The sequence below is a fragment of the Bombus bifarius genome, unplaced genomic scaffold (genome assembly GCF_011952205.1).
Source record: "Bombus bifarius isolate JDL3187 unplaced genomic scaffold, Bbif_JDL3187 scf7180000007979, whole genome shotgun sequence".
NCBI lineage: Eukaryota > Metazoa > Arthropoda > Insecta > Hymenoptera > Apidae > Bombus > Bombus bifarius.
In genome coordinates, this window is record NW_022884364.1 from 349521 (window position 1) to 361926 (window position 12406).

General features: G+C 40.3%; 2 protein-coding genes across 5 annotated transcripts; both read left to right on the forward strand.

Annotated features, from left to right (window-relative positions):
- Positions 1 to 1014: 1014 nt before the first annotated feature.
- LOC117204625 (fibroin heavy chain-like) lies at positions 1015 to 7947 on the forward strand. 4 transcript variants are annotated; one of them, XM_033442170.1, is made up of 6 exons: positions 1020 to 1294; positions 1603 to 1869; positions 2135 to 3193; positions 3806 to 4968; positions 5485 to 5866; positions 6236 to 7947. In XM_033442170.1, exons 1-6 carry the CDS (start codon positions 1036 to 1038, stop codon positions 6457 to 6459), a joined length of 3354 nt encoding a protein of 1117 aa, XP_033298061.1. In that variant the 5' UTR covers positions 1020 to 1035; the 3' UTR covers positions 6460 to 7947. The 4 variants fall into 4 exon arrangements, with proteins under 4 accessions (XP_033298059.1, XP_033298061.1, XP_033298060.1 ...); XM_033442169.1 differs by having other exon boundaries at positions 1115 to 1294; positions 3806 to 5353; positions 5636 to 5866; XM_033442168.1 differs by having other exon boundaries at positions 1015 to 1294; positions 3806 to 5866; positions 6140 to 6281.
- Positions 7948 to 11131: 3184 nt separating this feature from the next.
- LOC117204696 lies at positions 11132 to 12197 on the forward strand. Its single transcript, XM_033442332.1, has 3 exons — positions 11132 to 11327; positions 11428 to 11590; positions 11681 to 12197. The coding sequence occupies exons 1-3, from the start codon at positions 11132 to 11134 to the stop codon at positions 11880 to 11882; spliced, it is 561 nt and encodes a 186-aa protein (XP_033298223.1). The 3' UTR covers positions 11883 to 12197.
- Positions 12198 to 12406: the final 209 nt, after the last annotated feature.

Consider the following 12406-nt stretch of genomic DNA (forward strand, 5'->3'; position numbering starts at 1 on the left):
ATCTTTATAAGATCGCGTATCCTTCTTTCTCCGATTCTTCCACGATTTTACTATCTTCTCCTACGCACTGTGCCTTACTCATAGTTATTAATTGCTTCGTTAATACATCGATGGAATTGTCATGGTTCTCTTAACTGCAGATTATTAAGTAATGTTTTTCCATCGGTGTCCATCATTTTTTTGTCATATCTGTCACCCGTTATATAACAATATTATAATGTCAGACAATCTCCAAGTTTGTGCCCATCGTCCACAGATAAACAGTACAAATACTCGTAGTACATTGAAATGTGATTCCCTGCTGTATATCGGCTTGGAATACCATGACATTTATTATCAACTTTGGAAACGATCAATTTAACGACTAATTTATTTTTCGAGAAATGTTTCCTTGCAAGGTTTATTTTTAATTATAACTAGCCACGCAATATTTTACGGAATACAAAACTTATTCGCATATATTTATTTACATATTCGCTGTCTGAAATTATTATCCAAGGTATCGTGCTAAAATTTCCAACAATATTTTCAATATGTATGAATTAATTTCTAATATCTGTCTCAGAAATAACGCTTCGTCCTTTTACCTATTGACCCCGACCTCTCCTCTATCGAAATATCCTCTTTTTCAAATAATTTTGTGATCAATGCTGATACGTTTCTGTATCTTTGAAATCACCAGGATTTCCCTTTGTGCTGTCTTTGATTCAGATAATACCAGGTAACTCGACAAATTTCCAACTTTCGTTCATTTGGAAAACCGAATTGTGATTTGTAAAGTAAACAGAAAAAATACCCGAGCATGGAAAAACGAGAAACAGTTCGACGAAGCGGTTTAACCTTGACAGTGTTAGCCACTGCTAACCAGTGAAAGTTTCGTCGTTTGACTATAAAATTATTATCGGTCGGTGCTTCCCTGCTATCGATTCCTAGAAGATCAGGATCGTTTTCGGAATGTCTATGAACATTATCGAAGAAGTTTCCAGTTGAAAGTATCAGTCCGTATGGGGGAAAGGAATAGAATACAGGAGACCAATGAGCAACAGTGACCGACGGTCAATTATTGACCAACGTAAAATCCACCGATGCTTCGTATATAAGTTGTTGTCTCGTTCAACAGCTTCAGTCGTTCTTGACTCTTCGACCACGGCGATTATCGATTCGAAGCGGTGGGCAAGATTAAGTTGGTGGATTCGTGTATCTTCTTCACAGAGTGCGAGAAACATGCGATCTCTTAAGTGTTTTGTGCCGGTGCTGGTACTCTTATACCTAGGCAGCTCGTCCGCGAGACCTGGTGAGTTTTTGTCTTATTTAGAACTCGAGTATTTCCGGATAAGTGTCGAGGGTGGTGAAGAGGCGATGCAAAAATTAACTGTGTTACGATACGAAAGAGTATTTTAGGAAACGAATAGAAGGACACTAATTATTTTCGATGCAATTATTTTTGCCCTTTGAGTCTTCTGATTTTATTTGCAGTTTCTTTTTTCTCGGAATTTCGAAAAAAAACATTTGTTAATATCTAATTTAATTACTATGTCTAATTATTAAGATATCTTCCATAGATCATTTGTTTAAAACACAAATACCAATCTTGCTTTATAGGTGTGCTCCTGGATGCGCTAAAGAACCACAAAGGCACGCTGTTAGATCCACTGGGTCTGTTTCACAAGGAACCTAAATCTTCGAGCCATTCGTTCGGCAGCAATCACCACTTGGATTTAGGACCACTTTCAATTTCGCGCACTGTAGCCATCTCTTCGGCAACGGCTCAAGGCAATGGTGTTGCGAACTCCGCTGCCAACGCGAATTCTCAGGCCCTTGGGGGAGCCTCTGCGAAGGCCGACGCCAGTGCAACTGCTAACGCTCAAGGTATTTAATACAAGAGAATATTCAAACGGAATACCTGACTGATCGAGAATGTTCAATATGAAAATAATCTGCGAAAGTGTGCAAATAGATCTAAATACGAAACACGTTCTTCAACGTGATTATCGAACATCTTCTCGTGAACGTTTCGTAATCGGAGGATTTTCTTATGTCAGAGTAAACAAGAAGCAAATCGCTGTTTCCTGTTACGTCGCGCCAAGCAATTTCTTCGATCGCGTAAAAAGCGTTGAATTTTCTTTGAACATAGGTTACATCGGTTCTCCAGATTATAATTCTAACGCCGCTGGCAACGACTACGTTCCAACAGAATATCAAGAATACGGTAGTTCCGGTTTTCAACCGATTACGAACGCGAATCACGGCAGTAATTCTGGCGCGAACGCCGTTGCGAGCGCCGGTGCAAATGCTAATGCGAACTTTAATACAAACGGAGGTGTAAACTCGAACGCGAACGCCAACGCGAATTCGAATGCCAATGCCGTCTCTAATAGCGATGCATCAGCGACCAGCTATTATTCCCCTCAATACGCTCCAATCGATACGGCTGCCAACACGAATGCGAATGCTAAAAGTACTTGGAATAACGGCCGGGGAGCACTCAGTGGATATTACACCCCTGGAACTTTTCAAACTAATGCAGACGCGATTGCGAGTGCAGATGCAAAGGCAAATTCTATTAGCGGAACAAGACCTCCTGGCGGTTACTATTCTCCTGGAGGTCTTCAGAGTAACGCTGGTGCAATTGCAGATGCAAATGCGAAATCAAATTATATCGGCGGTACAGGATCATCGAGGGGTTACTATTCTCCAGAAACCACCCAGAACAATGCAGGTGTAAATGCCAATTCGAAATCGAACCGAGGCAGAGAATCACCGGTTGGTTACTATTCTCCAGGAAATGTTCAAAGCAACGCGGCCTCTGCCAGTGAAGCTCTCGTCATTCCTCAAAGACGACCTCCTGAAACATTAATCGGTTCTCCATACCGTTTCGAGGGATACAATCGAGGGATTCACGCACTTCCTCCAGTCTATGCACCTCCTGCATATCCTCCTCCGATGTATCATCATCATCATCATCATCATCATCATGGGCGTCCACAAGTGATCGTACATCCGATGTCTCCAGCTCGACAGCCTCCACAGATTCCTCATCCTCCTCCCAACAATGGGGACACACTGATTCCAGTGGTAGTGATGAAGGAACCGGTATACGGTAGACCGATGTATCCCCGACCTGATCTCGAACCTGGTCCAGAACCCGAAACCGTCGTGATCGTACTCGAGGAGTCGCCGCAGCATGGCCAAGGTGAGCTCGTTCGGACGGAAATTGGACGGTGTACAGTTGATTTACAGCTGATGTGGCATGCATGCGGTTAAAGAACACACAGTTTCGCGTTGAAGAGGAGTGTCGATTGTAATCACTTTGTGTCGCACTGTTGATTTAACTGACTGTACTTCCGCTGAGAGTGATCGATGAGCGGTGTGTAAATTGACACGATAATGCACTGCACTGATGCACTGCACTGACGCACCTGTACTTTATTCTGGAGTTCAAGAGAATTTCTTCTTTGCACATACTTCAGATCGATAAGTACTAACGTAAAGTTTGTGTGAATTGTTATTAATCAACAGGAAGCTGATGTTTCGTTTCTTTTGTGTCTTACTATGATTAACATTTAACACGAGGATTTGTTGCAGCCTGGGATGACTGTGAATTTAAAATTTGTATTAATTTCATTACTTCTCAATGTTTCCTGTTTTATACTGATCTACAACTGATATCTTGTAAAGATATAAAAACGCGATTGTAATATACATCTATGTATCACTTCTATTATGTAGCACGTACTGTAAATTGTTGATGAAAGATCAACTAATTTTTTCTTCCTTTTTACTTATTGTTACCTTTTTCCAGCAGGCGGATTTGGAAAGAGTAACTACAACCAACCAACCGGCTTCCAACCTGACTATCCGACCGGCTATGGAGGATCCAACGCCAACGCAAACGCTAATGCCGTTGCAAACGCTAATGCCGTTGCAAACGCAAATGCTAATGGTTTTGCAAACGCAAACGCTAATGCAAAAGCGATCGCCAGTGCTGGTACTGGCCTCAACGGTGGTTACCCTGGATCATCAGGCCCTGTTCAAGGATCGGGATACTATCCAGGAAGTGCTCCAACCACTTCCATCGGGGCGAACAATCCTTTCTTAAGTGGACCTTCTCAAGGAAACGCCAACGCAGCGGCTAATGCTAATGCAGGCGCCGTCGCCAATGGAAACGCATATCCAGTAGCATCAGCGCCAGCTCAGGGTGGAAACTATTATCCAAACAATGCACAAAAACCCATTGGAGCGTACAATCCATTCCTGAGTGGTCAAGGTCAAGGACTTGCAAATGCAGGCGCCAATGCTAACGCAAACGCCGGTGCAAACGCTGCAGCAAATGCTGGCGCAGTTGGAGGGTCTCAAGGACAATTCGGTGCACAAAATCCCTTCCTTAACTCTGGAGCTAAGGAAGCTGGAGGCCCACATGAACTTGGACATTACGTATCTGATAATAGTGGAGCAACAACTGGAAATACACAGGGAATTAAAGCACCATATCCCAGTCAGGGCAGTGCACCAGGAGGCTACGGACCGACTACAGGATCAGGAGCGAATGCCGGGGCCCTTGCTAATGCCAATGCTGGCGCAAACGCAGCTGGAATTGGTGGAGCATACGGTCAACCGATTAAAGAGGCTCCTATAGTCATACCTGCCAGTCCACAAATAAATTACGAAACTGTACCAAGTGGATCGGGCAGTTCATTTGGAAATTCTGGACCAGGCAATGGTAACTACGGTATTCCTACGAAGGATGCTCCTATCTATGGACCCTCTGCACCAACTTACGGTCCTGGATCCAGTGGAGTAAGCAAAGCTGACGCTGGAGCTAATGCTGGTACTGGTGCTGGTGCATCAGGCAGTGGAAATGGTGGTTATGGTGGTACTCCAAACCAAGGTGCCCCTATTTATGGAGCACCTGGATCCGCTTTTGGTAATGGCGCTGCTGGAACTGCCGGTGCAAATGCTGGAGCAAATGCAGGAGCACCTGGATCTGGAAGTGGAATCGGTGGATATGGTGCTCCAACCAAAGGTGGCCCTATTTATGGAACGCCTGGATCTGCCTTTGGTAATGGCGCTGCTGGAAACGCCGGTGCAAATGCTGGAGCAAACGCAGGAGCACTTGGATCTGGAAGTGGAATCGGTGGATATGGTGCTCCAACCAAAGGTGCCCCTATTTATGGAACGCCTGGATCTGCCTTTGGTAATGGCGCTGCTGGAAACGCCGGTGCAAATGCTGGAGCAAACGCAGGAGCACTTGGATCTGGAAGTGGAATCGGTGGTTATGGTGCTCCAAGCAAAGGTGCCCCTATTTATGGAACGCCTGGATCTGCCTTTGGTAATGGCGCTGCTGGAAACGCCGGTGCAAATGCTGGAGCAAACGCAGGAGCACTTGGATCTGGAAGTGGAATCGGTGGTTATGGTGCTCCAAGCAAAAGTGCTCCTATTTATGAAACGCCTGGATCTGCCTTTGGTAATGGCGCTGCTGGAAACGCTGGTGCAAATGCTGGAGCAAATGCAGGAGCACTTGGATCTGGAAGTGGAATCGGTGGTTCTGGTGCTCCAAGCAAAGGTGCTCCTATCTATGGAACGCCTGGATCTGCCTTTGGTAATGGCGCTGCTGGAAACGCTGGTGCAAACGCTGGTGCAAATGCTGGAGCAAGTGCTAAAGCTGACGCTACAGCAAATGCTGGAAGTACTGGATCAAGTGGAGTCGGTGGCTTTGGAAGCCCAATCAAAGGCGCTGGAAGTGGATTCGGTGGATCTGGAGCCGGTGGATTTGGAGGAGCTTCCGCTAGTGCCAGTGCAAAGGCTGAGGCTTCCGCCACTGCTGGAGGTGCTGCTGGTGGTTATGGCGATTCAGGGGCTCACGGGGGTATGTACATTTAGTGAAATTTGTCTCATTGTCTTTCCTGCTTCATAAAATTTGAACTGCAATCGATATTTATCTTAACATTTATCCTTATTTTTTTATTTAATTGAAGAACATTTCAATTATAACGTTGACAAGAAATCAATTGCAATTCACGCCTAAAAAACATGCTTACCTTTATTTTCCAAGGAACAAGAAATTTACACAACTCCTTCCTCTCACTTTCTCTGCTTACATGCTTCTTAATTCATTCGTCATTTACTGTTGCTTTCATAGGCATGTCCGCCAGTGCCGAAGCGACCGCATCATCTATGGTCAAGGCAATCGAATCAGGTTTGGTCCTAATTAAATGATTACATCTCCCTTCTTCAGGCTCAAACGCAGTTTCCAGTGCAAACTCGAACTCGTTCGCCAATGGAGGTTCCGCCAACAGCAGTTCGTCCGCCAAGTCGACCGCTTTTGGAAGTGGAAATGGAGGAGCCAGCGCAAATGCACAGGCGTCGAGCAAAGCTTCGTCGGGATCCGGCGGCAGTTCCGCCTCTAGCTCCGCTTCCGCCAACGTAGACACACACAGCATGCTCATCTTCAGCAACTAATCGTCCAAACGTTCGAATCAAATCGTTAATCGTTAATTACTGCTTGCTCAAGCTATTTAGCCATGGAGAAATTGGATGCCATAACCCGTGTCATCACTCTGAAGGTTTTAGGATACTCTTCTGATTCGTGAACATGCGATTAATAATAGCGTGTAGGACCTGAAACACGCCAATAAGTCGAGAGTTAAAGATACAACGATCAACGTCGATATTCGATGCGTCGAACGTTGATACACCGCGATTAAAATCGCAAGATCGTACTATTGTAAGCGAGATTGAACAGAAATTGTAATTGTTTTGCATTTTGTTCGTGGTGTGTTATGCAACGAGTTTTATTGCGCTTCGATCTTACCGGTGAATCGGGATGAATAGAGTTCCATCGGTGTTCGTCGAGTTGAACGTTTAAAACCAAATTTATTGTCATTTGTGATACCGTTCTTGCCAATGCACGAAGCATAGAGAGCGTACTCTGTTTCATCGAACTCTCGATATCCTTTCCGTTAACGTTAATATCGGATATTACGCTTGTGTTCATTGATTTGATCATCCTATCGAACTGTAATAACAGCTGGTTTAGAAACTTTTCAGAGTGTCTTCCTCCTATCCTTTTTTAATCTTCTCGTATATGTGGATAATACTCTAATTGTACTCTATTTATCAGTATAAGATTAGCTCCCTTTTAACGTTATAATAGGTATCTAAAACAGATAGAACGTTATCTCTGCGAAAATATATGTCATTAAATATACTATACGTTGGTGTTACTTGTGTATCGTGAGAAACTATTTTCATTGTAAGTCGTGGTTGCCTGTAAGCACAGATAGCGTTTTGTCTGTCTGTATTTGTACGTATGCGATATTGTCACGAATATCAAATTTACGTTGTAGCGTTCTAAACATGACTATCGATAATAAAAAGAAATTTTTATATTAATTTATATGCAAGACGAATGGCAGTATGATTTCCTACGAATTCTAGCGAACAAAAGCATTTATCGAATATTCAAATATATAACATGAAATATGAAATACATTGAATATTCGATAAAATACACATAGGTCGTGAGCATCGATTAATATCTTTTGTTTGTTTCTTCATCCTATGATCGATGAGTTTCTAGACAACTACAAATTTGTTCAATTTTCAAATCTGCATGCCATAGAATGACAAAGAATAAACAGAATTTTCTGTACATTTCTAAAAATGCGTTTCTGTAACTCGGATTCGAATTCGAATTCCTTAACTCGTATTCCAACTTTTTACCTTCAATTCGAATTTGGTATTTTACATTTAAATTTGTATTCGAATGCCTTAACACGAATCTTTTACTTTAAATTTAAATTTTATTCAATGTTTCTTGATGCCATATTATTTATATTTAAATGTATATTTTATACTGCATAAGAGATTTAGAGGAAGCGGACGAATGGAACTGTATAAAAACGTCGAAACGACAAAATAAGGAATATAATGATACATCGGAATATACACTTGTCTCTTCTTGTTGGTATCCGTACATGCAAATCTTGTAATTTATACGTAATTACTGACAATCGCTTTTGTATCGGGTATCATTTATTTTTGCGTCTCCGCAAAATTCCCATTTATTATCATGTGTTATCACACAGTTGCAAACGTCAATTCTACGTCTTTGCTTTATTCTGTTATGCAATATGTTATTGTTTTATAAGTTATGAGAATTTAATAAATAATACGACTCTTTTTTTTTATCAATCGACATCTTTCCGATAAACTTAATTCATTACGAAGCTACTAATGCATAAACATTTTAGCAACAATGGAATTACGAATTCTACCGTTATATTAATTTCTTTTTAATTATACGCCTTCGACAGTCAAATTTGTTGAATACTTTTACATAGAACGAGCCTCATTAAATACAATCTTATTTACGTACACTTCTCAACGCGAGAATTGATTGTAATTTTAATAAATAAATAAAAAAAAAAAATTTACGTACACGATAATTTTACTGAACGCACAAAGGACGAGGAAATTTCTCTTTTAAAAAGAAATGTCGATGGCCCTGTAAATAGGATTATTTGTTCGGGCGTGTAAATACGATTATTTGTACGGTCAGTTCGAAACAGACAGTGACATTGAACGGTATTTGTAAAGGACTATTATTAGAGGCTCAGTCATTTTTTTATTTTCTATAATATTGCCACATGTCCATCGTGTCGCTTAGCCATAATTTGTGTGCCTCGTAATCTCTACATGAAATCTACAACCGCGACAATGGCACAAACCAAGCGATCTTCAAGATTAAAAACCACTTTAGTTCGATTATAAAATACTGGGAATTTCATTGTCCATGTCATCTTTACTTTTACTTTTAACATTTTTTTAATTCCAGGAAGGCAAGAATGAATTATCGCCGATATGCGCGATTTTCTCTTTCGATTCTGCGTTAAAAATTTTGTAAGAATATTAAAAGCCTTGTTCTTATCTGAAAGGAAAATGGGACTGAGAGGGTCACAATGGAGTTTTCAAACCTGACAATGATTTATGACAATTCCTTTGAAATTTTAGTAAGCAAGAATTTCCTATGGGACCGCTCCTATTGTTCTATTATTGCTAATACCTCTGTTATCTCTCTTCTATTACTTGTAACCATTTTCCTAAAATTTTAGGATAGGTACGGGGGTTGTGATGAAGTCAAGGATTCCCGTTAGGCGGCCGACAACTACAGCCCTTAAAAGAGGAGCCCCGAAATGTCGATGCTCTCAGTTTGACGACAGATTTTCAAGAATGAAGTTCTTCGGTTCGCTACTAATTTTAATCTTTGTCGCGACGATAAGTATCTTTCGCCCACCAAAGAAACCACCTTCGACGGAAAACGAACGTCCTAAATTTGTGCACAGTTCTGAGGAGGTGCGGTACTATCGTTCCATGGTGAACATGTTTCTTGAAATTAATATATATGTGTACATATACCTTTTAAAGAAACGAATAAATAATTGGAATAATAGACTGAATCTACTAAAATAATCTAAAATGAAGAGGAAGCACACCATTTGTTAGAATATCAAGAAAAAGATTAACAAGTAAGTTTTGCTCTTTTCTATTTACTCGTATCTCTTTCTCAACGATATTTTATCGACATTATCGATGTCCCAATCGCTCACTGTAAACTTCTTCCAGCTTAAACATGAAAACACTATCCGATCAAAGTCGAGAGCATTTTCGGCTATCTACCTATATCCATCATCTACATTGGCATAGATCCGCAGAATCGAACATAGACTCTAATATATTATAGATCGCCTAGACCTTTAATTTAAGTAATATCTTTTGCATGTAACAATTTGTTACATTTTCCTGATAAATTAATTGTAATCAGATTGGGAAAATGAAACGATTACGTAGAATAAGGACTGAGCAGCTCTCTGAAGAAGTTGTTAGTAAATCCTATACAAAGGTTATTCAGAGACTGCCATAATATGGAGAGATAGAAGACTGATACTACTACTCTTAATTGTTTTTCGATGTAAATTAATTAGGATATATACTTAGAATATTTTATAATTAATATGGTTATATAATTTCTAATATAGTATTATTAATTATATTTTTAATTAATTGCATTTCTGATATAGTATTATTATATAATTTCATTATATTATTAATTATATTTTTAATTAATTGCATTTCTAATATAGTATTATTATATAATTTAATCATATTATTAATATCTTTAATTACATTTCTAATATAGTATTATTATATAATTTAATCATATTATTAATAATATCTTTAATTAATTGCATTTTTAATTAATCCTATTAATAATGGAATACTTATATTTTATAATTAAACAATAAATTATATATTTACTAACATCTGAAGTTCTCGCTCTCTCCTCAATTCTCCCCACCTTTAAGTTGATTCCTTACATTATCTCTTCCTACACTTTCAAGTTATTGCAAATATATAAAATCTATCTCAAATAAAACTCCTTCACCGAATTTTGGCCTCGGATTTTGTATCTGACGCAATTATCTAAACACGGTTAATAAATATCCATGGAAACAATCATTAATATTAATTATTATCAATAAAAGAACATAATTATGTAAACGCTTGAGTTAAGTATCCAGATAGTTATGAACGACAATGTATATCCACACGGAACAAAATTATCGCAGCAAAAATAATTTCCGTTTTCTGAGTAAAACGTCTAAAGCTGAAACCTTGAAAGTGACGAACGATTAATTATCTAAGCGACAGATTTAACATCGAAAGTTCCCAAACGGCACTGAATAAAAAATGATCTTGTGAAAGCATTGACTTATGTCGTCTACTCTTTCAATATTATCTACCACAATTGCAAATTCCTTTCTCTCTCTATCTATCTATCTATCTATCTATCTACCTATCTCGTTTATTTCTTTCTCTCGCATTTCGTGCCACGTAATGCCCCGAAGCTGCCGACTTAGGCTGCTGATTAGCGTCCTTAGTCGTGGCTGGCACTTTCTTATAGTTCACTTTGGCTGTCCTTGTACCATAAGGCCGTCCACTCATTAGGAGCCAATGACAAATGCGCCGCGCCGTCGGTAATCTCCGGAAATTACGGAACTGTGGATATCTTCCTTGAATTTCGGCAGTGAAGGGTCTCACGTATAAAAGCGCCGTGCACCAACAACTTCCTATGATTATCATTCGGTTCTTTCCACGTCAAACGTCTGAACGGTTGAACCTCATCGAAATGACCACACGCATCGTCTCGCTGTTCGTGCTGTGCGCGGTAATGTGCCAGACGTGTCTCGCAAAACCAGCAAAAGTGCTCCAGAATCCAGAATCTTTGAGCCCTGTGCAACAGGAAGAGGCGATATCCACGGTTTCTGGTCAGTTACTTACCTTCGAAAGAAGAAACTTGTTTTCTTAGGTGCGCTTTGGCACAGTTTTGGTGTTTTATTTAAATTATATGGGTTTACTTTATCGCAGATAACAAGAGGGAACAACGATCGCCGCAGTTTGGATTTTTGAACGGAGATTACTCAGACTCTGACTTGGATTTCGAAGAAGGAGAACGTAGCTTTAAACATCACTACAAGCATCATCGCAAACCAGCAGGCTGTAGAGATTATCCTTGTGGACAATATCCAGGGTACGCTTTATGTCAACGATTATTCGTTTCTTTTTATGTCTTAGATATACTTAGATCATATATGAAATATTAATTTCTTCGTTATTCTAGATACATGCCACCTGTTTATCCATCATATCCAACACAGGGTGGTGCATCAGGGTCTTTCGCCACAGCTTCCGCAGGATCCATCAACGCAAATGGACCCACCGGGGGACAAAGTCACTCGAACGCACAAAGCGCCAGCTTCAACTTCGGACCGTATTCCGCATCTTTCAGCGTCGCTGAATCTTCTTCTGGCCAAAAGTTTTAAAAGACGTCCAAGGTAATTGTTTGTCTTCGGCATGGAGCTTCGCTTAACACTTACAACAGTCAACAATTCACACGTTGTCGCAGAATTTTTTAAAATTTTACTCTCTATCGTTCTCGCCTTCTCCGTGTGCAACTCGTACAAGAAATTTAAAACACCCAAAATTCTAATCGGCCAATCGTTCATCGCGTTCTACGAACGAGAGTTTACCTTCTCCTATTCCACTTCCATAGTGACATTTCTTTAAAAACCGTTCAACTCTTATTTTAGTCGAGTACATATAAGACGCAACAAGTGCGTCATCAATGTTGAACGCATCGACGCTACTTTCTTTAAAACGCTGTACATCGGATCCCGTACACGGAGAAAATCTTTTTCCGAGTTCCTCCTACACATAACACGTGTAACAACCACGCCAGTCGACACGCTTCGTCCCGTGTCCCATAACCGAGAATATTAATTGACTTCGCGCGCGCGCGCGTGCAACCGCAGCACGCGCGACGCAACTCAACGAGCATCATCATCGC